Below are 26896 nucleotides of genomic sequence, written 5' to 3' on the forward strand. Positions count from 1 at the left end.
GACAGGAGGAGCTGAGGCTGAATCCCCAGTTTGTGACCTGAGGGTGGGGTGGATAAGAGTGTTGTCACTGGGCTTGGAAAGCCAGGTTGGATTCGTGTGGGGGCGAGTAGGAGGTGATGACTTCAAGTGGGGACGTGCTGTGGTGTGCTACAGACATCCTAAAGGAGGTGATCCGAAAGAGACGGGAAATTGGGGCCCTGACTTGGAAGGGGAGGTGATGCCTGCATGTCATCGTCACAGGGTGATAGCTGAAGCTGGGACTGTGGCTGAGATTATGGGATCCCCAGCTGGCACTACTGGTGTTTAGTGAGCAGGGCGCAGAAATGCCAGATGTCCTCCAATTAATGGGGCACTCATTGCTAATAGTCTACACCCCCAATTGAGGGTCACTGAGTGAGAGCTTATAACCCTAGGGAAGGCCAGGGAGCTTTTGAGAGTAGGGCAGAGGGAGAGGAACCAGTCATGGAGACAGGAGGAGCAGCCAGAGAGAGAGGTGGGCGCAGGAGCCTGTTTTAGAGCAGGCTATGTTCACCCTAAATCAGGGAGGAAAGAGTTTCACCAGGAAGCATGTGGTCGGGAATGGCCACAAAGGTGAAGAAGGGGCATGGAGTGTTGTTTTGCAGGTGACGCTGTTTAAGTGTAGAAGTATTTGGAGTTGGAGGTGCTGTTTATAAGGTTAGAAGGGAAGCTGTAGGGAACAAGAGGGCCTTTTAGGCCTACACAGGTGTCAGGAAGAGGACCCTCCCCTACCACCTGATAACAGTCCTCACTGCGCCTGCTCAGTCAAATGGGGTTGAGCTTTTGCATTGGGCCTGTTGCACTTCCACCTTCAGGCAGGGAGGGAGGTCTCTGCTGAGGTCTTTATCCCTGGAGCAAGTACCAGGTTGGCACTCACACAGAGATGCCTGTGTTCCTTGGCTCCCTGCTTTCTTTGAAGTCTTCCTGTCTCCTGCACTGGTCCTCTTGCTATTGGTTCAACTTGCTGCATTTGGTCCCTGGCACTTTCCCTAGGAATCTAGGGAATCCCTGGGCAGTAGAAGGAGGAAGGAGACAGGGTGGGGTGAGGCTAGTCCCGGCTCTGATTGTGCTGAGCTGTTGACCTTGAAGGCTGAGCTAGACCTTGCTGGATCTGGGCCTCAGAATCTGTCTCTCTCAAGTCAGCCAGATAATTTTGCCTTGACTCCTCGGGGACTCTATATGAGGACCCTACTCCTGGGTTGAGCAGAAAAGCCCAAATACTACAGGGAGACACACCCACCACTCATACCTACCTGGGCTGGCCTGCAGGGTGCACTTTGGGACTGCCAAACTTGTTTTAAAATACTGAGATGCTTCCCTTCCAGCTGGTAAAGAGCTGCTGTCTCAAGCCCTCGGTGCCTTCCTCCCTAGCCTGGCCCCTCCCCCACCACCGTCCACTTCCCCCCCACCACCATCAAAAACAAGGGTGCTTAACTTTCTTGTGTGTCATGGACCCCTTTGTTATTGTCTGACAATAAGGTTTTTATATACATAAGATGTGTCGTAATCCTACATATTTTATGTATTAAAAACTATGTCTAGACAAAAAACTATATCTCTCCCGCAATACCTGTAATGTAATATGAAACGTGTGATTTCTAATCTGTGATTATCTAATTGCAAAATCCCAGATTCTGTTAAAGCTATTGTGATTTGTAGCTGACGTTCATTATCTAGGGAAATGCTAAGTTTGAAGGAGAGATAAATGAAAATACAGGTGTGATTTCTTCCTCCAAGTTCATGGATCCATGAATTCTAACCAGTTTTAGAACCCTCAGGTGTAGAGCCCCTGAACCTGATAATTTCCCCCAAATAGGGGACTACTACACCCTGCATCCACTCAGACTTGTTCACCCTAAAATGGTGGTTGAACGCTTGGCGTGACGTTGCCAGCAGGGGGCAGCACATGAGCGGAAGTGTGGGGCTCAGTTCAGAGAGCAGCTGTCGCCTAGTTTTGAAAGTCTAAGGGCCAGCCTGGTTACAAACTAAAATGAGACTTCATGCCCTGTTTGCTACCTGTCTTAGTTGCGTGGGGGCCGGCTCACTCATAGGTATGCTGAGTGGGCGCGTGGGACAGAGGTGTTCTCAGCTCACTGCCTAGGCTGGAGGTATAGAGTAGGTTTGTGTGGACCATGAGGGTCCAAGCGTCTGAGGCAAGGAAGTGGGTCCCATGAAGTACTTGCCCTATTCTTGGGGGCTTGGGCATCAAGACCCAGGCTGGGAGTTGGTTAGAACTGGGGTGAAAATCACCTGTGGGATTGACATTGAGTCTTAACTCCCTTTCCTACACAGCCAGGGCTGGGCTGGGGCGGGTGGGTCTTCTTCTTGGGGACACTGTCTGGCCATGCCTTCACCCCTCTCCACCCCGCCCCCCAATCCCGCTAGCCCTGGACCCAGTCTTAGAGCCTCTGAGAGGAAGGGTGCTAACGTAGGGTGGGGTTTTATTATGAGGTCTTCTGCAGAGTTGTCCTCTGAGGCAGGCCGATGATGTTGGCCAGCCCCCAGCCCTGGCCCCTGGAAGGACTTTCTGAGCAGAGGCTCCACCTGTGGCTGTTCTGAGACTTGAGGCTCATGTGTGTGCATTTGGCTCCACACCTTCCTCATTCCTGTTCAGGCAGAGTGTGGGGCTGCCCCTCGGTGACAACAGCCTACCCGGAGGTGGTATCTGGGAGGTGAGTCAGAAGTGGGACCGAGTAAGCCCCTGACCCTCCAGAGACTGCTGTCCTGGGCCAGCAGTGCACACAGCACCAGGCTATGCTCCATTCATGTCATTTGTGGAAACCAGAGCCCCAGCCAGGGGAAGATGAGGGTCGGGAAGGCAGATCTTGGACAGGGAAGTGACCCCATTTCGTGTGAGAAGGTGACATGTGTGAGGAGGGAGGGAGTGGACCTCAGTAGGAAGGGGTGTGGGGGAAGGCATCCTGTGTCCTCCTCTGGGCAGGGCAGCTACTTCCTGGAATCACTTTGGAAGTTCTCCTGGGAAGAAGCCCCGGGCTGGTCATCCTCCCGGGCTGGTCAGGATGGCCTCCTATATGCTTCATTCTTTGGATTTGGAAGCTTCACAGAATTGGGTGAGGGTGGCTGGAGTCACAGAGCCAGGGCATTTACAGTCACCAACTGACCTTTCTGCCCAGGGAGGGAAGATCCAGACAGGAGACTAGGTAGCCCAGACCACAAGGCACTTGCTTTATTGTTCCAGGACAGGGGACAATGGCAGGCCATCTTGGGATCTGCTTGTGCCTCATCTGAGCCTGGGGCCAACTTCTGGGGGTTCTTGTCACCCAGGCCCAGGGGAGGCTGAGGCTCCCACTTGGTGGGGGTTGGGCTCTCAGGTAGGGCATGGCAGGCAACTGGGCCACAACCCCCAGCTCCAAGGGCATCCCAGGTCTGCCAAGCAGAGAGGGGACATGGGTGCTCCCCCACCAGCCTGTACCAGGCTTCCCTTCCCTCAATGCCCAGGCTGCCTGAGACCGTTGGAAGTAACTAGTAAGCTGGAGCCTAAACTACACGAACTTCTTATAGAGAAAGAGTGAGACTGTTGTGACCTCGAGGGGCCCTTCCTGCACCCAGGGCTGGGAGAAGAGTTCACTTTCAAGTTTCCAAGGGCAGGGGCTTTTCCAAACACTTTGTGCTGGAATTGGGCTCAGTTTGGTCCTGGGGTGGACGCTGCCCCTCCTGTGTGTCACTCTGGGGAAGGCTAGACAGAGCATAGGCTGAGGACGGGAAGAGCCTGGCAGAGTTGGTGCTGCTAAAGCAGCCCCCTGGGGAGTCCCCAGACAACTTGGGGAGAGGCTCCATATCTCCTCCTCCTTGATGGGCTACTGGGATGAAGATGGGAGAATAAATACAGGGACTTTTGGGGAAGATCATGAGAATGTGGACGTCAGAATAGCGTGCGGGGTATTCTTGGACCTGGCATGGGGGCCCTGAGCTTTTGGTACCCAAAGCCCTCAGCTGCCCCAGAAATGAAGCCAGGCGTTGTGACGTAGCTCTGATTCCTCTGGGTATAAAGTATGGGGGTGGGTGTATGTCTGAATAACTGTGTGCATGCACACGTGCGTGAAGGCTTGAGTGTGGATGAGTGTGAGCTAGGGAGAGTTGTTTTCTTCTTGCCTGGACACTTGTTCTTCAGGGGCTCTGAGTGAGGAGCTGGCCCACCAGGCAGCAGAAATTGTGAAGGGCAGCATCCTGGGTGGTATCTTCTCCACCCCCAGCTGCCAGCTAACAAACAAGTCGGCTTCAGTGCCCTAGGGGACAGGGAGTGTTTTCCTTCTTTGACCTTTGAAGTGAGCCCAACATGGGCGGCCCGCTGGGACTCCCAGGCCAGGCAAAGGCTGGAGCTTCTGCTGGGCACAGCTCATGCTAGGGCCATGGGCTTGGAGCTGGGGCTGAGGTACACGGAGGGGCCAGCAGGGGCCGTGGGGGGCGTGGGCTCCAGCTCCATGAAGGCTGAGTAGAGGGTAGTGAGGTGCAGGTCACCCAGTGCCCCTGAGGCCCCGCTGCTTGGTGGTGCCAAGTTGCCTGACCCATTGCCTGTCTCTGCCAGACAGGTCCCAGGGTGGAAGCAGTGCGGTGGTGGGGGGGCTGGTGGCATTGGAGATGATGTCGGGGACGAGGTCACCAGTACCAAGGGGTCGAGGGCCAAGCTGTCATCCTTCAGCTGTTCCCACAGGTTTCCTAGTTGGGGGAGAGAACAGCTGTCATGAGAGGTACCAAAAGGGCCCTCTCTGTCCCCCTACCCATGGCTCTCATGTGCTAAATAGAGCAGCATTGGGGTAACACTGACGGGGGAACAGACCCTGGCACTAGCTGTGTGACCCCAGGCAGTTGCTGAACCTTTCTGATTCCTCCTCCCATGTGTGGTCTGAAAGCCATAGCCCAGATGACCTCTGTGGCTCTTTTTGGGGGTTGCGGAGGGTTGAGGATTTGAAAGCTGCCTGTTGGAAGGTTTGATGCAAATGCCTGGGGAGGGAGCCCCAGGAATTCTTCATCCTGGCTGTTGCTCAGGCTCCCAAAGAAGGTGGATCTGCAGCCCAGGCCACAGATCTTCCAACAGTGCACTGCAGGACCCCATAAGGTGGTGGGGCTTGGCTCCCTGGGCCTCCTCCATTGCAGGGCCCAAGGGACAGGAGCAGAGCCAGGAAGCACACCGTATGCTGAGGAGCAAATAGGGCTGCCACCTGATCCTCCTCTTTGTGTCATGTGACCTGCATCATGGCAGGCCAGGACCCGGTGCTTGCCCCGGGTATCAGGGCTACAGGATATGGAAGAAGGAGGCCAGACTAAACACTGATTGAACTTGGCTGCCTGAGTTCCAATCCCAACTCTCTCTCTTTCTAGCTAAGTGACCTCGAGTAAGTTACTTAACCTCTGCGCTTCTGTGAGATGGGTTTAATAATCTCTCCTATCCCATAGGCCCATATGAGGGAGCACACGTAAAGCGCCCAGCATGCTGCCTGATAGTTAGTAAACGTTCATCGTAGCCCACATGTCTGTCTCTTCCTCTGAGGCTGTTGAGCCTTGCTTCCCACTTCTGGACGGCAGCAAGGAGCTAGCTGCGTTTCTTGCAATAGCTTCCCCAAACCTGCACTGTCTCCTCATCAGATTGGGAGCTCTTGGAGGGTCAGCTGCCTCTACCTGCTTGTGGAGGCTCCCCATCCTAGCGTACGCAGGGCGTCAGAGGCCTGGGTCAGTACTCTCCTCCAAACCCCCTGTGGTCAGTACCAGGGCCTGGGATACACTGGAGTTGAGAAGGGAATGGGTGGGCCTGGCCACATGCAGAGAGGGAGCAGGCAAGATGGGGTAGAATGGATAGAACCTCTCCCTGGACTCCTGCCCCCAAATCTCTTCAGGACCTACCTAGCTCTGAAGCTTTACATTCTTTTAGGGGGAAGACCTCTTTCCTTCTTCTGCATTAAAAGATAAACTCAGAAGATACATCTGCTTCTGGGAATGTTAGGATTATCAGGACAACCAAGCATGGAATGAAACCTCAGGCCCTTTCCAGACTACCCAGAGCTGAGAGTGATTTGATGATGGGGTCAGTGGGAACATATTTAGGGGCACCAGAAGGAGGGCAAGGGCATTCCTTTTTGCCCCTTGGCACCCCCTGCCAGCTCCGGCCTTCTCTGGTCCAGTTGACTGGAAACCCGGCAGCTAGCAGGCTGTGGCCTGGAGACTTGGAGGAATGGCCCACACTGCCAGGTGCACCTCTGCAGTTCTTTCCCACCCCCCCTTCCCCACCCCCAGCTCACCCTGGAAGTCAAAGTCGGTGAGAGAGGGATTGATGGCGTCCAGGTCAGTGCCAAGGTCTCCGTCTGGCAGCAGGGTGTCATGCATGGTCCTGGCTGGGGAAGGCTCAGCCAGCAGCTTGGTGCTGTGGCTGGGTGGGGTGTGGGCAGGCAGAGGCGAGTCCTGGGGGGTGCCTGGCTGGGCCCGCAGCTCAAGATGCCCATCCGGCTGTGGGAACAACGGCTGCGGAGGTCCAGGAGGGGTCAGGCCCGATGAGAGGTGCGAGTATGTCTGCCCATAGCAGGAGGGCGCGTGCCCCCCAAGTAGGTCCTGCAGGGGATTTTTGCCCGGAATAGGGCCCGGAACTGGGTGGATCGAGTGCAGTGGCTGGGAGAGCCCAATTGGAGGTGCCAAGGGCCGGACAGGGCCTGAGCCTGCCAGCCCAGGGGGTGGGCAGCCCAGCAGTGGTGTGCCCAGCTTCTCCCTCTTATCTCCAATGAGGCTGTCCAGCTCTTCTGAAAAGGCCCGAGAGAGAGGGACACCATGAGACCTCCCTTTCCCCACAAACCCTCCCCAGCCTTGGAACCGCACTCAGGGCCCTTTCCTCACTCATCAATTTTCCTTGTTCAGGTTTTTTTTTCCCCCCCTTCTCTCTTTTGGCTCATGGGAACCCTGGGCGGTCCCTTGCACAGCCTGTCAGCCTCACCTGGCTTGGCCATGCTCTTGCGTACAGCGATGGGGTCTTTCCTCTTCCACTTCTGCAGCTCCTCCTGCATCTTGTCAATCTTGGCCGGATTGAGGGCCCACAGGCAGCCCTTGCGAGAGGAACTTCCTGATTTGTTCTCCACCTTCTCGAAGCACTTGTTGAGAGATAGGTTATGGCGGACGGAATTCTTCCAGCCATCAGGTGCTGTCTGCCAGAGCAGAGCGAGACAAGAATTCAGGCTAGGATCAAGCAGCTAAAGCTGGTGCCAGGGCTGGCTCCAGAAAAGCTGCACTCTCTGCACAGAACTGCAGCCCACTTTGGGACTTGTCCTCAGCACCCAGCCCACGCTGGTACCCTTCAGTGGCAGGGCAGGAAACTTGACCACCAGTTATTTTCACCTAAAATCTGCCTTCATCCTACCCTATCCCTGGCTGGTCCTTCAGAGGATGATTGAGGTGATTCAAAAAGGGAGGGCTGCTGGGTGCTACAGAGGCCCAGCTTTTCCCCGACCTGGAGTGAGACCACTCCCCGTGGGTCTTCAGGCTTGTGTTTGGAGCCCTTTGTGGAAAGGGAACTCACTGCTCTGAGGTCTTTGGTGTCAACTTTGGAGAGGGCAAAAGGGGGAGGCTATGAAATGTTCTTCTCCTGGGTCAGCCTCATCCCCGCTGGGACAAACGTGGGAGAAAAGAAAGATGGGTGAGATTGGTGAGTGTTTGGGTGTGTGCACATGTTGCACAAAAATTTGTGTGTTTATCTGGATTTTGGTGTGTGTGTGTGTGTGTGTGTGAGAGAGAGAGAGAGAGAGAGAGAGAGAGAGCGAGAGACTGTGTGTATGAGCATGCATTTGTCCCTAAATGTGTCTCCTTGGTGTGAACTTGTCTTGTCTCCTGGGAATGAGTCTGTGAATTCATCTGAGTGTGAGGACATGTGTGTCTCTGAGGATGAGTGTGTGTGAGAAAGTCTCTCTGGGAGTGTGTGGGTATCCCTCATTGTATGTGTGCGTGGGTGTGAGTGTTCACATGAGTGTGCCCGGGGGGTGTGCCCTGGTGGGGAGGCCAGTCTTCAGGCGGGGGGTGCTCGTGCCAACAGAATAAACACCCATTAGGAGGCCCGGTCATGCCACCAGTCCAGTAATTGTGCCCAGGGAGGGTTGTAAAAACCATTAGGCTGACTCAGTTGGGTGAGAGGCGGTGGCAGGGGTGCCAGGAGGCACCCCCAGTTCTCCCACCTCCAGCTTTGTTCCAGGCTCTGGGACAGTCCTGGGCCCAGAAGGGGCTGACTGTGGGCAGAGCTGCCACTCTGGCCGGTGGGGCCCCTTTACCCTCACCCCCTGGCCCCTCTCCCTTTCAGCTTGAAGTTTCTGCTTAATGAGGAGGAGTGGCCACTCCCTCCTCCCAGCTCACTTGCCCCAGGGAGCAGCCAGGCTGAATCACGCCCAGCAGAACTGGGCCCTGATGCCAGCGTCACTGCAAGTTGCTGGCAGGAACTGCTGGAGTCTTTCTCAAGGGCAGTTGGCCTGGGGCAGGGGGCTGGTTGAGATGACCCCCCACCCCCAAGGCTCCCAGGATCATGAGAAAGAATTCTTGAGCCTCCATACCAGCCAGCTGGGGATTCACCTTCAACTCCCATGACAGTTTCTACTAGGAATCAAGGCTGTGTCGCCGGATGGGCAGCGTTAATGGGCATTGGACCCTTTTATAGCCCCATAAATCTGAGACTTTGGGATGCCAGGGCAGCCCACACCCCAACCACTTCCTGTTTGGAAGGATGGTCAGCACTAGCAATTATGTCCAGTGGCTGGACACTTCCCCAGTCCCACATCCCTGACTCATGGGGCTACAGGATAGCCACCTCACCTACCTTGGGCATGAGTGCTACCCCGGGGTCCACTCTGTTCTTGCCCAGAAAAATGACCTTCAAATGGGGAGTGAGAGATAGAGGAGGCAGGGGATCTTTGAACTAATTCCTTAGGTGGATCAGGGAGAAGTATCAGAATTAGAAGGAATCTATGTGCCAACTGGTCCAAATTGACCATTCTACAGATTGGGAAACTGAGGTTCAGAGAAGAAAGGGCCTAGCCCTAGATGGCACAAGGAGGAAGTGACAGACCACAGACTCTAACTCTGTCCCCTAGTTAAGGGCCCTGCCCAGGTCACCCCATAGGGCTGGCTTCACAATCTGAGGCCCGTCCCATCCTCACAGATGCTTTCTCTCTGAAGTCAAATGTAAACTTGGGAGTGAGGGAGTGATGCAACTGCTAAGAACAACAACTAGAACCAAAAAAAAAGCTGTTAGACCTCTTCACTCTTCAGCCCCATAAAACAGGGATTACACGGCTCCCAGGAAAAATAATTAAGCCAGGAAGATGAGATGCAGGGAGGGGCTGGGGGCCAGGCCGGGAGTTAGCAAAGAGGAAAGAAAGGCTGAGAGGAGTGGGGCAGAGCCCTCAGTTCCCTCTCTCTGGCCTGGCCCCTTAAAGCTGTGGATGATCCCCCAAAGGACTCAGGTGTTAGGGAGAGTTTGGTCCCCTGACCTACTGGGGTATAGGGAAGCCCTGGGTACCGGCAGTAATGCTTCTTGAATCCCAGAGACAACTCTCCTCCCTCCACTCCCTTCTAGAACCTTTGGTAGGTGACCATACTTTTCCATTCCTGGCCAGACCACTCTGGCCATCTTGCCCACTCCTCATCTGATGACAGCTCAGCAAAACTCGTTTGAATATCAGCCTCAAACTATCCCCAGGCAGGACAATCGGGAAGATACGGAGCTGGGACTCATCCGCTGGCAGGTGGAGCTGAGTTGTGAATTACCTGGGCCTCAGCTCCCGCCCTCTGCCTGGGTAGCAGATGGGATTGTATCCAGCAGGATGCAGGCCTTGGAGAAGGCCTTCCTCACACACAAGTTCTGATCTCCCCTGCACCCACCCCAGGAGAAGCGATCTCTGCTGGAGGGTCTGAGGGGCATGCAGAGAAGGGAAGTGTGTGGTGTGTGAAACCAAACAGCTCGGAGCCAGCAACTCGTCCCACCTGCTGGGTGAACTTGAGCAGATTGATCACCCTCTCTGATGTGTTTGCCCATCTGGAGAGAAGGGCACCTCTTCCGACCACCTGTACAGAGGGAGTCCAGTAGAGCTCCCAGAAGCCCGTTCTGTGGATGACGGGAACTAGATGTACATGGGAAGGTCAGGTGAGCCAGCCAGTTCCCTGGGACACTCAAAGACCATGAAGCCCATACCCCACTTTCTGGCAGAACTGCCGCTGAGCCTGCCGCCCACAGAGGCAGATCCTAATCTCTCCCTGGAAGGCAATGGGTTCTGCGGTCCCAGCATCCATGTCACCTTGGCTGGCCAGCTCCTACCCAAATTCCTCCAGCCCTACGGCATTGTGGGGGCAGAGCTGAGGACAATCTCTCGTCTCTTCCCAAGCTCCCGCTCCTCACTTGGGGTAGGGGGATGCTCCTTGAAGCCTAACAGGACTGACATGTCCACCTTCCACCAGCATAAGGTCTGACTCCAGCCTGCTGTGTAACTCTGGGTGAATGGCTTGAGCTCTCTGTTGCACACACAGAACTCAATCTTCATAAGTGGAGACAAGGAGAAGCACGTAGGGGGAAAACCCTCTCCTGGCTTTGATTCAGATGCTTTACCCATCTCCCAACCGAATCCTCTGGCTCCAGAGAGGCCTGGCTTGCCCAGGACTTGGGGGTGGGGGCGTGGGAGCAGATCTTGGGGCTTACCTTGAAGTAAGGGAAGTGCTCCGTCATAAAATTGTAGATCTCGCTGACAGGAAGGCTCCCAGTTTTACTGTTCTTAAGGGCCATGAAGATGAGGATGCTGAAGGCAGAGAAAGCCCTGAGAGTTTGAAACTCTGACCAGGCCCGGTGTCTCCCCTCACCACCCTTGCCCCAGCCGGAGTCGTCAAGGAGAAATAAACTACTGCAGAATTAATGGGTGAGAGGCTCTATGAGGTGGAAAGAAAGGATGCAAAACTGTCCACTGAAGTCAGGAATTACAGTTATAGGAGGGTCTTGTGGCATCTGAGAGATCTAGATTGCAATCCTGGCTTAGCCACTCATTAGCTGGTGACCTTGGGTGAGTGCCTTAACCTCTCTGAGCCTCAGTTTCCTCAGCTTTGAAGTGAAGAAAGTAATAGCTACCTCAGAGTTATGAGGATTAAGGATGATGCCTAGCACATAGAAATCACTCATTAAATGGAAGCTGTCATTACCAATCAGCCCTCAGCCAATTGCATAGATGCTGGATAGTAAGGGAGGGAATCCAGGTTTCTTGAGCCTTTACAAAGTGCCAGGCATATTCTCTCAGTTAATCCTTCCAAAGGTCTGAATATTGCCTGCCTTCCTTCCTTCCTTCCTTTCTTTTTTTCTTCCTCCCTCCCTTTCTCCTCCACCTCCTCCTTCTCTCTCTCTCTCTCTCTCTCTCTCTCTCTCTCTCTCTCTCTCTCTCTCTCTCTCTCTCTCTCTCTCTCTCTCTCTCTTCTGTCTTTTAACAGATAAATAAACAGAAGCTCAGAGAGATTAAATAACTTGTGTGTGGTTTCACAGCTAGTAAATTCCAGGGCCTAGACTTGAACCTAGTTCTGCTAGACTCCAAGAATTGCACGTGTTCCTTTCTGCGCATCATCCTACTTCCCATAAAACCCTTCTCTGTGCTCCTGGCTGATGTCTAAATTCCTTTTCCTTCCCCTGAGCTCACAGTGACTGATGACCTGACCCCATGTGGAGCCTGGCACACAGGAGGTCGAGTGTCACTGTTGGTTGGATGAAGGAAAGTTCAGATGGAAGCTCTCCCAGATGGCTGGGTGCTGCTGGCCTGGCACTTAAAACCCTAGCCCCAGAGAAGGTACACAGGATCTGACAGATGCTGAATAATTGAGTTGCCTCTGCAGTCCTCATCCCTCACTTATTTCCAGTAGAGCTTTGGGGTAGGGCTTCTCTCTGTATCTGGGGAGGGAGGGTGTGGAAAGGGGGTGAGCCACAGGCATGGCTCCCCAGGGTTAGACGAGAGGTCAGAGGTGATCTAGTCTATCCCCTGTCCCCACAGAGGAATCACCTCTCCAATATCTTCTGGAAGCCCACTGGCTGGGACTCTCCCCACCCCACGTCACCATTACCCTTATACCATGAGGAGTCCATTGCCTCAGTTTCCCCAGAGGTCCCTCACTCCTCTTCCTTCCACCCAGGGGTGCTGGGAGACATACCTGTAGGAGTAGATGGGTTTGGGGAAGAGAGGCTGGTGCCCATCGGTGCTGGCCTGGGGTGCAATCCGCTGGTACGGATAGTGTGAGGAGCCCAGGTAGGGTACAGGGTAGCTGCCACCACCTGGTGGGTACTGTAGAGGTCAAAGGGGCAGAGTGGTTGCCATGGGAACCGGCCTTCCCAAGGAGGGGTGTCTCCTTCCCCCATTCATATACATGCAGAGAGGGAGCTAAGGCTAGATTCTTCTCTTCCCGGTTCTAGCCTCTTTCACCCATTGTCATGGGCTCCAATAGCTATGTGAGGGGGCTGGCCGAGGGTGTGGACATCTGAAGGCCTGTGAGGAGACCCACATTCAGGAGTTCAGGATCTCACAGGCCTCAGAGCTCCCTTCCTCCAGCTCCTTTCTCTCAGGCCCTCTAGGTACTCTGGTTGCCATGGTTAAGGGATAGTTGTCTGGCTGGGCTACAGGTGTGAGGGGTTGCCCTGGCTTCTGCACCCTTCCGGACAGGCGTGCTGGACAGGCCTCCCTTGCATCTCCTGGAGCAGCTGGGCCGGAAGTGGGATGTCCAGCCTGGGCGTTTGCTGGGCACTGCCACCTTTTACGAGTTTCAATGGCTCTTTGAAAGGGCCGGTCATGGTGGTGGGCAGGTGGGGGTAGGAGGTGATTTTACAGCACAGGGAGTGGCTGCGGTGCCAGGGATGGTGTTTTATGGGGGCGAGGAGGGGGAAGGAGACTCTGACTCCCCCATCTACTCCAAGCTGAAGTGCTTTATCCAGGTCACCCGAGAGGCACTTAGTGCCTGAGTCACCCTCTCTGCAGGCTCCATAAAGCCCTGGGTGCGGCCATCTTGCTGGAGGAGGGGGGCCGGAATGCAGAGGGCATCAAAGCAAGGCTGGGCATGGTGAGGCCGTTTAAGGTCTGGTAGCCCCTTAGCCCTGCTGTGGCTCACTCCCTGATGGGCAACCCTGCCTCGGAAACACCTACCCTGTGTCAGACCATGAGCCTCAGGCTGGCTTTGGCCATTCCAGCTGGACCCCTCATGGATGACCTCTCATGTGTCCCTCTGCTTCCCTCCATCTTTCTTCCCACAAAGCAAGCAGTCCGACTACCTCCCCCCGCCACGTGCCTGCCTCCCTGGCTGGGCCAAGATTAGGGCTAATGCCAAAGGCTGGGAATAGAACCTGCTCCACAGGCAGGGCTTGTCTTAGTGCCAGGCTGCAGGTGGATGGAGCTGGGCGCTGGGCAGCCACTTGCTCTGTCTTGCCCGGTGACTCCTAGGAGCTGCTTAGCTGCTCTGGGGCTCTTTTCTTTCTATCTCTTTTTGAAAACCTCCATCCCATGCCATTGTGGGGCAAGAACTCGGCATCCTATACATCTGGGAGGAGCTGAGGCTGGGCAGTGGGGTGGGCAAGGGGGAAAGGGCCCAAGATGATGGGGACTTGGAGCTTCCAGGTGGCAAGTCCCCCTTACCCCATGCCGGGTCCCACCCTCTCTAGGCTAAAAGCAAGTTTGAGGCCAAGGTCCCATGTTAAGATGGCGGCTGACCCAGATGGCAGCCTATTGTTCCCTGCCTCTCTCAGCCTTCTGTAGCACCCCACACACTCCTTTTCTCTCTGCCTTGTCTTTGTCTGCCTCTCCTCCTTCCTCCATTTTTGGTTCACATCCGGGCCCTGGCCCAGTCTCAGTCCCATTCTCTTTTCTAAGACCTCTCATGTCCTGCCTGGGTCTCAGAAAAGCCCCACTCAACCCTAGAGAAGGGTAATTGCTTCACTCCCCATGAACCGCTGTCCCCCACCCCAGGTGGCCCAGCCTGAGGGTCAGGGCCGTGCCGTCCTTACCTGCCCACCCAGTTGTGCACAAACTCGCTCATGTGCACACCCACACACCACAAACCCACGTAATATCCTGAGACCCTGGGAAAGCATGCCCGCTTGCCCCAGACCCACCTGGTGGAAGGGGGGCTGGGAGGAACAGTACATGTGCTGCAAGGGAGGCTGGAAACAGTACATCCCGGGACCACTCTCCAGAGCTGGGGGCTTGACCTTGACTTCTGACCCCTGCTGGAAGAGAAAGCAGATGACTAGGCTGGGCTTTGTTTTTCTTGCTTTTTCTCTTCTGTGTCTTAATCCTTCCTACATGCCCTCCCCCAAAGCTTGTTCCTGGAGAACAAACAGAGAAGAGAGAAGGGCAGGGAATTTTCTGAGGGAACTCAGCAAGTTAGTGGTGGAGCTAAGGCTGGAAGTGACAGTGCTCCCTACCTCCCACCTCATTGCAGGTGACAGGCTGAGTGTGGGCTGTCCAGAGAAGGGGGGGAAACTTGTCAGTGGTTTCACTGAGGTTGAGATAGGGCCAGAGATCTCCCTGGCGTGGCACAAGGGTGCAGTGCCTGACCCCACTCATCAAGCCAGGCCCTGGGGCCTGCTTGCTGGTTCTGAGCCCCCACCCTCTCAGAATAGGTCTGCAAAGGACACCCCGGAAAAGGTCACAGCTCCAGAATTCCCACTTCAGAGCCATGATGAGGGGAGCACAGGAAGTGGCCAGACAGGTTGGTCCAGCTGGGGCCCCCAGACCCTGCCCCTTCCTCTTCTGCAAAGCCCAGGGAAGCTCCAGCAGACTCTCTGGAAGGTACTGGTGAGTCCATCCCCAACTCAGAGCCTTTGCTCCCTGCTTCAGGGAGTCTGCCCCGTTGCTGGTCTGCATGAGCCCATGGCACTGTCTCACCCTGGCACAGGGAGCCTGTAGCTGCTGATGGTGGTAGTGACCAGACTCTGGCTTCCTATGAACTGTGAGCCCTACATAAAGCCCCCAGGGCCTAGTACAGAGCTCTACCCTGAGTAGGGCCAGGAAAGGTGGTCAGCTAGGTACTGAAAGGAAAATAAGGCCCGGAGGAGGTAGACCCCTCTTCCTGGGGTTCCGAGGGGCCTTGGGAAACAGCATCTGGGCCCAGAGGGTCAAACCAGCTGTGAGCTCTTTCTGGGTGTGCCCTGGGGTTGCTGATGCATAGATAACCACAATCATAGAATCTCAGGCCTGGAAGGGCCAAGAGCACTGTGTCCAACCCTCTCATTTGGCAGATGATGGGGCTGAGCCCATGAACGGGAAGTGATATGCCCGGGTCACCTAGATTGTCGACCAGCTAGCTATGGGTCTCTGGACCCAAACTCTTCTCCACTGTGCAGGGGGTAAGGGGTTGGGCTCAAATCTCAGCCTCACCTCTTCTAGGCCAAGGGACAACAAGGCACTTGACATCTATGGAGCCTCAGTTCACCCAACTGCAAAATGGAGATAGTAGGAACTCTTTAGAGGGCTGTCGTGAGGCTTAAATGGGGGCACTTGAAAGACATCACCTGGCAGAGTGACCAGGGGCTGTCACTGGGTAGACATTTGGGGCAGTGGAGGGGGGAGAGGGGAAGGGCAGGCAGCAGCTGATATGCTGGCGCCCTCACCGTGGGCTGCTCTCATATTCAATGGGCCTGAGGAGAAGCCATGAAAGGGCTCCAGAACGAGAACAAAGTCTTGTCTTGACCACACCTGGTAGGTGCCCAACCCATTTCTCTATCTTCCAAGCCTGGGAAACAGGCTTTTGTGGGGGGTGGCTTCAGGATGTAATGGGAGCCTGTTTGAAAGCAAGAGGTAAGAAGGGCTGGAAGGTTTTGGGAGTAGGAATAGCCCAGGTTGAGCCTGCTCAGTGCTCATCACGTTGGGGACCTCCAAAGCTGGGGAGCAGGGAGCAAAGCTCTTTTTGGCTTTCCTCTTTCTGAGGCAACAAGCCTATGAGGCCGATACTGTGAAACATACTTTTTGGATAAGGCTCAGAGAGGCTCAGTGACTTGTCCACGGTCACACAGCTTGTGAATATGGCAGTAGAAGGACATGTTGACCTTCCAAGGTGCTTTCAGGCTACTTCTATGAATATGCCTAAGCCCCACTCTGGGCAAAGAATGGGGTCAGGAAGGGTCCTTAGGGAAGACTTACTCCCTCTCTCAGCAATGTGTCCCTAAACGGAAGCGGGAGAGGGGAATATTGTGCTCCCTGGCTCCTCCCTAAACCCTTTCTCTTGGCCTCTGGAATGTGTTTTTCTTCTCACATTTGCATATGGGCGTGTAGGTCTGGCTGGGGATCCTTACACTTAAACAAACAGAGAGAAGTCACACACTGGAATCCTGACTCAGGAGCCTCTGGGAAGCTGCCAGCTTCCTTAGCCTGACCTGCCTCCCCCATCTTTTCCCCTCCAAGCTGGACCAGGCCAGCATCCCTTCCCCAGATAACCTGGAGACCCAGAATGAAGCCAAGAGACCCCAACTCACTGGGCTTGCTGCTTCCCTGATGTACGCTGACTGAGTGGAAAAGTCTGGAAAGGGAAAGTGGGGAGTTCAATCTCAGAGGACTTATCTGAGCTGCTGGGAGCTGGCACAGAGGGGGGGGATGCCCACTGACCACTGGTACTTACCAGGACTTGGGGGCTGTGCTCCTGGCTGGGGTAGGGGAGCCCATTGCACCAGGCCTCTGCTGAGAAGCCAGGCAGGAAGGCCTCGGCCTCCCCCACATCGACAGGAATCTCCTCGAAGGCCTCCAGCACCTCCTGAGTCTTAAAAGAGTGTCCATCGAGGGCCAGAGCGGCCTGGGCCTCGGGGAAGATGTCCTCCTGGAAATGCCGCTTGTATGGGTGGAAAGGCACGTGGCTGCCTTTAAGGAAGCGCCCGGGGCTGCTTGCTGGGCCCTCCTCAAAGCCGAAGGCTGGATACTTGTCTGAGGGTGACAGCCGGAAGGGACCCGGGCCGGGGCCGGCTGGGCAGTGGCCTTGCTCGGGGCCTGGTGATGCAATGCTGGGGCTGTGTGGGGGCAGTGAGGGTGCCCTCTCTGAAGGGCCATCGGGCACAAACGACGAGCAGCTGAAGCCGGCGTGCTTCTGGGTGGGCAGAGGGTAGAGACCTGTGAGTGGGGGCTGGACCAGGACGCTACTCTGTGCTTGGGTACGGGGGTCTCGGGCTGAGTTCTGGGGAGCCCCCAAATGATGGAGGAGGCCTAGCCTGACCTCAGAAACCAAGTCTGGGGAGGGCATACTGCTCTTAAACCTGGGGTCCCCCAGTAAATGGATGTACATTCCTGCCCTGGGAAAGCCCCAGACTCAAGGGATAAGCAAAGGCCATATCTGAATACTTCTGGATCTTGGAGCCATTGGGTGCTTGTTTGCTGGTGGAAGGGACAAGACAGACCCAGAGGGTCCCTGGGGGGTGGGAGTTACTGGTCCACCAGCTGTGTGTTCAGCCCTCAGGCCTTGGCCTAGGTGCCAGGTACTTACGCTTTGTGGGGCAGGGGAGCCTGGGAGGCCTGACGCCTGCATGAGGTCCCCTTGGGGCTCGCCCTCCAGGATGGTGGGGCCCGGCAGCGTGACGTCAGATTGCGGCGGGAGTAGTGACACCATCACCCAGTCCTGGCCTCGAAGAAAGCCGGCTGCGATGAGAATGAGGACCAGCGTCGAGGGGTGACGAACCCTAAGTCCACCACCTCCACTCCCACCCCATCCCTGGGTTGGGACCCTGACTCCAGCCAGACGTCTGATGGCCAAGAGAGAGACAGGCAGGCAGAGAGACAAACAGAGAAACTGAGAGAAACATCAACAACACAAGGAAGCAGATAAACAGTGTGAGAGAGTAAGACACAGGGAGATTGAAGACTGGTGGAGAGAGAGCAAAATGAGCCAGGTAGGAGCCTCCCCCCACCTCCACCGCCCTTCAGAGAGGGAGGGCTTGGCAGCTCTAGACTCTGCAGCTGCAGAGCAGTGAAGTAGTAGTGGTTCCCAGTAAGACCCTGCCTCTGGCTCCTTGCCCTCTGTCTCTTGTCTCCTCAATGCAGGACTGGGCTAGGTGGCGGTGGCACACAGTCCCTGTGCAGTGGCTGAGCAAGTGGGTGGTCCTGAGAGGAAGGGGAGCTGGAGAGTGGGCTAGGCCCAGGCCTGGGGTGGGAGTGACCCTCACACAGCAGGTGACCAGCTCTTAGCAGAGGCCGAGGCTGTAGTGCCACCGGTGGGGGCCTCGGCCTTGCTGGCATGGCTATCGTGTACACCTGGGGACTTGATTGCCTGGTGGACCCGTGACTCTGGCATGGCACTGGGGACGCTGCCACTGGTCCGATGTAGAATGTCTGGCATGTGCTGTTTTCTCCTATGTCCTCCAAATTCCATCTCATAGCTGTGACTTTGTGTGGGCCACTGCCCTTTCTGAGCTGTCGCTTTACCATTTGTAAAACAAGGGTCTTGGACTACATGATACCTGAGGGCTCTTTCTGCTCAGACCTCCTCGAATTATAGGAGAACTCTGCCCCCAGCACAGCCACGGGGTTGAGGACTCAGCTCTAAGCCAGCCTTGGCCTTTCTTTGCTAGCGGTGCCAGCAAAGCTCTCTGAGCCTCAGCGTCATCACCAACAAAGCAGGGAAAGAGCTAGGGCCTCTCTCCTGGGCATGCTATTTCAAATGACATCCCGCACACAAACGATTTAGCACAGTGCCTGCGTGTAGTAAGTGCTCAATAAATGCCAGCTCTCATTATTAATATCATTATTGGTATGGCTCTTGCTGCCATTGTCATCCTCAGGTCTCTGCCTTCCTTCTCCATCACCTGCAAAGGGCAACTGCTCTTGAAGTTACTCCTCTTTACCCAGGGGTCTCTGATAAAGGCTACCATTTGTTGAACACATGCTCAGGGCAGGCCACTGTGTAAATGATTTGGAGAATTTTCTCATTGGTTTGTCAGAACACCTCTGAGGAAGGTACATTATTAATTCTACTTTTCAGATGAGGAAACTGAGGCTCAGAGGAGTTACGTGACTTGCCCAAGGCACATAGCTAATCCTTGATAGAGGCAGGATTCGAACTCAGATTTGTCTGATTCTGGAGGCTGCACTCCTCTTACAGTTTCTTCATTTGCCGGGGGTCAGAGTGGGGGTGGGATAAGTTGGGGGACCAGGCAACAAGAAAAGCATGAAGTTTACACTTATCCCTCCTACCCAAGATCCAGGTCAAGCAGAGCGGGATAGCTATATTTATTTCCCAAGCCATACTCTCCCAGGAGCTCTAGGAAGGAGAGATGGCTTTGGTGGCCCCATAGTACCTAGCCTGGTGTTAGCACATCTTTGCTAAATAAACTATCTCCATCGTTTGACAGTAGACAGGAAGGGAAGGCATTTGCCCCAAATCCCTTAGGGGATCGGTGGTGAAGGAGGCTGGTAGCTGGGGTCCAGCTGGGGGCCTAGTGGGAGGCTCTCCCGCCCCTTCAAGAGTCTCCACCGCCCCTTCTCCATATCCTGGCGCCCGCTCACTCGGCAATGCTAAATGTGGCGTGACCAGGGAAGCGCCGAGCTGGCCGTAACTGGACACCGCAGTGGAGCAGGCATGGGGCCCAAGGTGCAGGGCAGCCCATCTCCAGCTCCGCATGACTGCCCGGCCTCGCCCCCACTCCCTGGACAGCTCCTGGACAGCTGTGGCCTGCCTGCCGCGCCTGGCCCCAACCCAGAGCTGCTTTCCCAAGGTGTTCTCTAACACCTCCAGAGGCAAGGCTGGGGGCCCTTCCTTCCCCCAAGACTCAGGCTTTGTAACAGATGGGGTGGTGGTCACTCCTCTCTCTGGAGGCCGAATAGCATGTGGTTAAGAGCAAGAGTTTTGGATTTGAGCCAACCTGAGTTTGAGTCCCAGCTGTGTCACTTCCTGGCAGAGTGACTTTGAACAAACTGAGTAATTCTCTGTATCTCGCTTTGCTCCTCTGACAAATGGGGCTTGCAGACCAACCTCACAGGGTCGCCATGAAGATTAAGTGAGATGACGCGTACAAGGTGTCTGACACTTAGAAAATCCTCAAAGACATATCACACATCTGGCCTCCCGGGCCAAATGTGGCTGTGGCCTCTGACCCCAGACTCGACTTTTCCTGATGGTCTCGCTGCTTCAGGCCTGGCAGGCCTGGGAAGACTAGCTAACGATCCCGTGCCCAGGTTGCAGCTGCCCTTGCCAGCTCTGTCCTGTCTGCCTGGCCTTCACTCAGCCTGCCTCAGAGGGCTCAGACCCGAGTTCTGCTCCTCTGAGACATGAACCTGAGCCCCACCTTGGGCCGCACCTCCTGCCGAGGCCCTGGCCTTCCCAGAAGGACCCCTGCAGCACCTGTTTCACTCTCATCCTTGCACCAGCACCTATATTCCAGGACACCAGCTCTAGTCCTTTTTGAGTTCCTGCATGTAAGAGGACTTAATTGAAGGCTTCAGGTCATGGCCATGGCTTTCACACCCCCCTGGCTTGGCTAAACCCCCTCCTCCAAGCCCCCGGGGACAGGATTAGAGCCAAGGAGGCTATACAGAGTTTGAAGTCCCATCCCTTGATTTGCATAGAGGATGCAGCAGTCTCAGGAGGGTCCTTGGTGCAGGGAAGGTTTTATAAATGATAACTCTTGATTCGGGACCATTGGTTGCCTCAGCCGAAATTCTATTTTACAAATGAGGAAAGGAAGCTCAGAGAAGCAGCTGTGACTTGCCTAAGATCATACAGCCTGGGAAAGAGGGGGTCCTCCATCAACTGCAGTCCAAAGGGCCCTCCTGCCTCGGGGGCAGGGTGGACGGGCTCTGCTTGGTGTATATCGGGGGCTCCTGTCCAACACAGGGAAGGGCTCACTGTGGGGAGCGGGATGAGGCTGCCTTGGCTCTGCCTGGAGAAGTCGGCTGAGCCCCGAAGTTGGTTGATCTAGTTCAAGAGCTCTAGGATCAGGACTGGATTTGAATCTCAGTAACTGTAGGACCTTGGGTGGACAAGTTGTTTAACTTCCTTCTCTGGGCCTCAGTTTCCTCATTTGTAAAATAGGGCTAATGATACAGACCTCTCTGGAGAATTAGATGAAATATTGCTTGTAAATAGCTTAATGCATAGTACATGCTCAATAAATTATAGCTATTATTAATAATTAACAGTGGGACAGAGTTAATTTAAAGCATTAGCTCGGGATGGGGGCCGGGAGACCAGAAGAAACTCCTCTTCCTGCTTCCCACCTCCATCCCCCTGACACCCTCCTCCTCCATTAGCAGAGGCTAAACTTCCCTGCTCTTGATTTTTTGGCCTTAGAGACCATTTGAACCATTCCCCTGCAGCAGAATGGCTATAGAGATTCCCAGGGGTTAGAGTAGGAAGAAGGGGGTGACTGTTGCTTTGGGTCCCTCAGGAGGCCTCTCTGATGGCTGACAGCATTCTGGGGCTGACAACCTCTATTCAAAAGGAATCTTTTACTGATGGCTGACCTTTATCCTACCTGCTGTAGGGAGCACAGTGGGATGTGCATGTACAAATATCAGCAAACCAATGCCGGAGGTCCAGTCAGCTCTCTGCCTTTCTCAGATCCCAGAAGCTACCCCGGTTGGTTCTCATCACCGTGCACTTAGTGGGGGTTCCCACAAGCCACAACCTACCCCTTCCTGGGCTGGAGCTAGGCGAGGACTCTCAATGGACCCTGGGGTCCCTCCAACTAAAGGATGGCCATCAGCCTAACTCCACGTCTATAAGCACTCTGCAGTTTACCAAGCACTATTGTATCTATCATCTCATTTCATCTTCCTTTCGCTCAGGAGGGGAGGAGGCCCTGGTGCGCTGGAGCCAGCAGCTATCGATTTTCAAGAGCCAATTGTGTCCCTCTCTTCCGATCTCCATGTTCAGTGAAATCAGCCCAAATTGGACATGGTGGGAATATTTACCCATGGAAATTAGCAAATACTTACAAATTACAAAGCAGAGCCCTTTTTTTTTTTTTTTTTTGGAGAGCTGTTTGGTGCACATTTATCAGCACATCACTGGTAAGGGAACAAGGTCATTAACCCCATTTTTCAGGGGAAAAAAAAACTGAGGTCCAAAGAGAAGTGACATGCTCTGGACGTGTCACTTCTAGCTAAAACTGAAAACCACTACTCCTGATTCTCAGCCCTCGACAACCCCAATCACACCCCCAAACACACACACTCCAGGGGTGCAACTCTGGCAAAACATTCGCTGAAGACCATTTCAGTATCTGGGCATTTTCTCTACCCTCTGTTCTCTGAACTTCTCTTTCCATGATCCTTGGTGATTGGGAGGGGAGGGATGGAGAAAGAGGTAGACTTGATCTTCTGTGGAGTTGGAGGGAAGACAGAAATGACCTTCTAACCTGAGTAGGAGAGTGACAGGTAAGAAATTCCCCAGAAACCTTGACAACAGGATCAGCAACGATCACTATCAAATCCCTGCTCTGCACCTTTCTCACAAACAGCCAGACCTGTGTCCCCTCTACCCAGCATTTCTCCCCATATCTCATAAACCAGTTCCCTAGTGCCTCAGGACTCAAGCACAAGGGGCCATTTGGAGGTGGGGGCTGGGGAACACCTGGTTTTCTGGTTGTATGACCTTGGACAAGTCACTTCCCCTTTCTGTACTCAGTTTCCTTATAAGTAAAATGAGGCACTGGAATTATTTGCATCTAAAGATGCTGAAGCTGGTCCTGTGGATGTGTCTATGGTCCACAGAGCTGTCAGCTAGGTTCTGACCTCAGGAGGGAAACTCCCTGAGGAAATCCTCCAGGGGAACAAGAACAGCTGGGTGAGTTATTATATCCCAGAAGGGAAGTGCTGTATTATCATCCCCATTTATAGATGAGAAAACTGAGGCTCAGAGAAGATAACTCGACTTAGCCAAATTCACTCAGCTAGTAAATTATGTTCCCCAAGATTCAGACACCAGGGTACTTCAAAGCCAGGGTGCTTAACTACTATGCCACATGGCCCCACCTTGGGGACACCTCAGCTTCCTTGCTCACACATGGTAGCCAGGGCGGCATGTGGGGGGCAAGGTTGGAGATTTCCTTGGGAGGGTCTGTCCCTGCATCCCCTGTGGGCAGCTGAGTCACAGAGGACACCGAGGGCCCTCACTGGGCGCTCTCCACACTCCCTCCTACCTGGGCTGCTTCCTACCCGCCCTTTATGAGAGAGGTGGAGACGGTGCAGTTCCGCCTTAATGGTTTCAGTTGCTGGCTGCGGCAGCATGTTTTATGAGGGGTGGGGCCATGCCCAATGCTGCCTGTGGCCCCACCCGGGGCTCCACCCGCCAGGCTGCTGGGAGGGGTCCCCTGGAGCAGATCATTAATTACCTAAGGGGGGGTAGCAGGGAAGGGCCTGGAGGCTCTCTCCTGAGGCTTGGGCACCCCACGATACTCAGCATCTGGAGGTGCCAAGAAGGAGGAGGTTTCTAGCTCCTCTCTTCCCATCAAGGTTGGGGTTTCTGAGGCCAAAATTCTGGCCCTCCTGGGTCTTGACCCTGCCTGGGTTTCAGGAAATGGGTCAGGTGCCCTTGCCTTGAGATCTGATGAAAGTGATTTGAGAAGCAGCTACAGACAGATAGATAGAAAGGTGCAGTGGGGAAGAAGAACAAAGGATGAAAAAACAAACGTGTCCTCTATGTGATAACTTTCCTCAAATCTGAGCCACTGACGATTACAGCAAGGTCACTCCCATCCCCCAAATCAGGGCTCTCCCAAAGCCACTTCAGTCACTCCTCAGCCTCTGGAAGTAGGCTGGTCCTAGTGCATCGCTCAGAATACTCATCCTGAAAAAACACTTACGCCACCTTTCATGCCCAGGGCTGACTTGGAAATTCTTCCAGATAGCTAACCTTAATCTCCCTTATAATCCTAGTCCTCTTATCTTGTCCTTCCTGCCATTCACCAAGGGACCCTCCAGAGGCTAGTAAATGGCAACAGACTCATCCCTTCTGCAGAGTGAGTCCCAGTCTTGCTGCAGATGCCTGACTCCAACAGCTTTCTGTTCTCCCACGCTTCTTTACCCAGCACCCCTTCCTTTCCACCATCCCTCACCACGTCTGGGCAGCTTTCCATCTCTCCGAACCGTCCCCAGCCCCTGCCACCCAACCCTGGCCCCAAAGGAGCTGAATCCAAGCACTCACAGTGGGCCCTGGGCCATGGCCACCATCACAGCTTCGGGGAGTCATCAGGTTAGCAACACCCCAAGAACCTCCATGGAGGTATAAATACTCCCACATACCTGGACCGGCCCCCTGCCTGAGGGCTGGGGCGGGGCTGCCTCCCCAGGCCAGGCAGGCAAGTCACATGCCCCATAAATACCTAGGACCACAGGCCCTTCCCAGCAGCCCTGGGGAGACACATTGGGCCCGACCTCTCTGGATGGATAAACGATGGCTGGGTGGGTAGATGGGAGGATAGATGGATGGACAGATTGATGGATGGAAAGGTGAATACGTGGATAGATGGAAAGCGGGACAGATTGCTGGCAGTCCTTGACCTACCTGTGGATGCTTATTTGGTAGATGGGAAGGAAAGGATGCTTGGTTTCAAAGAAAGAAGAAATGCTACCCCTCAAAGCTTCCATCCATCCCTTTCTGAGACACACCTACCAGGACACCTTCTCTCCTCTGCGATGGTCACCTAGTCTTCGAGACTGGCTCCACTGGGTTCTCCCTACACCTTAGATGCACCTTGTCAGGGACCTTCCACCTAAACACTCCCAGTCCCCAGGGATCTTTTGCTCTTAGGTGTCATTCATGGTCTGCCTTTTCTTCCTTCTTGCCTACTCTGGATTCCACGCTCTGAGGCTGTGAGCCCATCTCCATATTTTGCTCCCAGAAGCAAAATCATCTTGCCCTCAAAGATTAGCAGGGGAAGGGGGGAGACAAAACTGTCAATTTCAAGAACATGAAACCCTTAGATGGGCAACTTAGGAAGAAGATGCCCCCCGCCCCTCACCTTCCACAGGGATTTTTAAAGGCATGACTGGGTCTGATGGTGAGAACAGGCCTGGCAAGGGACTTGTAGGTGACGAGGTGACTAGAACCACTGGGGCCTGGCTGGAGAGCTGGGCTCCAGGACTTCTTGCTGAATCCTCCCAGAGGGCAGTGTGCATGACGCAGTGTCTTAGACACTTCTTTCCAGAGAAGAAAATTCCTTCTAATCTACAGTCTGCCCAGCTGTGAAAGGAACCAAGGAGTGGATGGTGAGGTGGGGAGTGACTGAAGGAACAGGAGGATTTTTAGATTATGAAATACTGCCTTCATCCTTCTTTACAACAAGCTTCCTTCAGCTATACTGGCTGAAGTGGGTGAACAAAGTGGGCTGGGGGATGGGACGAAGCTGCTTGACTCTGAGTACCCATTAGCTCTGCTATTCCAAGGTCCGGAAGTCCTGCCCCCATATGAAATCTCTCAGGGCGGAGCCTGGTGGTCCCACCTCCTGCCTCTCATGGGCGGCTTGGTAACTGGCTTCAGAATCGATTGGCTGTGATGGTGACTGGCAGCTGAGGATTTGAGCTGTGAGACCAACAGGGATGACGAGGCTTGGTTTCACCTCATCCCCTAGCCTGGCATTTATCCTCTCAGAAGTACCCCCTCCCCAGCTTCCTCCTGCCCTCACAGGGAGTCCTTCTGCCCAAGGACCCTAGAGACATCCTCTCCCGGCTCTGCCATCAGCGCAGACCAGTCACAGGAATGAACCTCATTTCCTCCTTTATAAAATGGGATCCTCATCTTTGCCCTACATACCTCACCTGGCCATGCTGGGGACTAAATGAGAACCAGATGTCAAAATGCTCTGAGGAAGACAAAGTGACACCATCGTGTCTGGTGCTGTGGCCTCCTCCCCTGGGTTCCCAGGCCCATGGGATTTCAGGAGAGGGATGGGGCTGAGATATCCCCCCCTTCAACCATTTGCCCTTCCCAGGGTGCTCCTCACTGGGGTGGTCCCCTCTCGGCTGGGCCCCTCTCGGCTGGGCCCCTCTCTGCCTGCTCACCTTGTGGGGGCATGAGATGGCACGGGATCCTACCATCCCCTGGAGCCACAGGCCTCTCACACTGTATACATATCATTATCAGAAGGACTGCTCATTATTACCAATCTATTATTAGGGATATTAATTGTTCCACCACTACTAAAATACAGATCGAGTACAAGATAAACACACACCAGTGGAGCCCCTCCCCTCATGCCATCCACAATACGCGTTCGCACACACACAAGGCAGGCAGTACATTCACTGCCTTGGCATTACCACACAGTGGAGTGAGAAGAGCACTGGGAGGCCCTCCCAATGAAGCCCATCTCTATTTGACAGATGGGAAAACTGAGGTCCCACCCATGAAAGGGACTGTTCCCTGCAATGCAGGTGCCTGCACACGGGCCCTTCCTCCAGGCACCTGGGCTGGGTGAAGCTGGCTCTGAGCACCTAATCATTTTCTTGCCCGTCTGAGGAGAAGGATGTGGAGAAGTGGCAGATTCTGGGGGTGTTTCCCTGGGCATTCAGCTTCTGGGCTCCAGATCCCACCTTTCTCTCTCGACCACCCCCAGATCTTCCTGGGCTTGGCATTGTCATCCCAAAGAACTTTTTCTCCAAAACCTTTCCCACCTCAGAGAGACTGGATATGCTAATGGAAAGGCCCAGAAAAACTGAGTCCCCCCTCCACATGCTCTGTAAGGCCCAAAGTGGGTTCCAGGAACACCCCCACCCCAAGAGGGGGCTGGGGACACCTCTGACAGTGAACACGTCTGAGGTCACTCTGGCTCTGTTGTGGGGTAACACACCTCTAAGTGCAGAGTCTGATAATTGGGTTTCCTGATGATGGTGTGTGTGTGTGTCTGTGTATCTGTGTGTATGTCCTATGCATTCTAAAAGTGATGAGCTGTGTAGTCTGGGACATGGTTGTGGAA

The 26896-nt window shown here is 54.5% G+C and overlaps 1 protein-coding gene across 4 annotated transcripts in view; it reads right to left on the reverse strand.

Moving 5' to 3' along the window:
• Window positions 1–3227: 3227 nt before the first annotated feature.
• The window catches only part of FOXN1 (forkhead box N1), a 34023-nt gene continuing 10354 nt past the window's right edge, over window positions 3228–26896 (reverse strand). For 2 of the 4 annotated variants that reach the window (XM_033091453.1, XM_033091452.1), the window contains exons 4-11: window positions 17473–17624; window positions 16621–17079; window positions 14117–14230; window positions 12172–12302; window positions 10691–10787; window positions 6956–7163; window positions 6273–6764; window positions 3228–4695 (exon numbers count right to left, since the gene is read on the reverse strand). In XM_033091453.1, the coding sequence (XP_032947344.1) occupies window positions 4376–4695; window positions 6273–6764; window positions 6956–7163; window positions 10691–10787; window positions 12172–12302; window positions 14117–14230; window positions 16621–17079; window positions 17473–17595 (1944 nt within the window). In that variant the 5' untranslated portion in view covers window positions 17596–17624 and the 3' untranslated portion in view covers window positions 3228–4375. Of the gene's footprint in view, window positions 4696–6272; window positions 6765–6955; window positions 7164–10690; window positions 10788–12171; window positions 12303–14116; window positions 14231–16620; window positions 17080–17472; window positions 17710–26896 lie in introns of those variants that run through there. The other 2 variants (XM_033091455.1, XM_033091454.1) reach the window with 2 other exon arrangements.

Source organism: Rhinolophus ferrumequinum, chromosome 21, assembly GCF_004115265.2.
Source record: "Rhinolophus ferrumequinum isolate MPI-CBG mRhiFer1 chromosome 21, mRhiFer1_v1.p, whole genome shotgun sequence".
In the NCBI taxonomy this organism is placed as follows: domain Eukaryota; kingdom Metazoa; phylum Chordata; class Mammalia; order Chiroptera; family Rhinolophidae; genus Rhinolophus; species Rhinolophus ferrumequinum.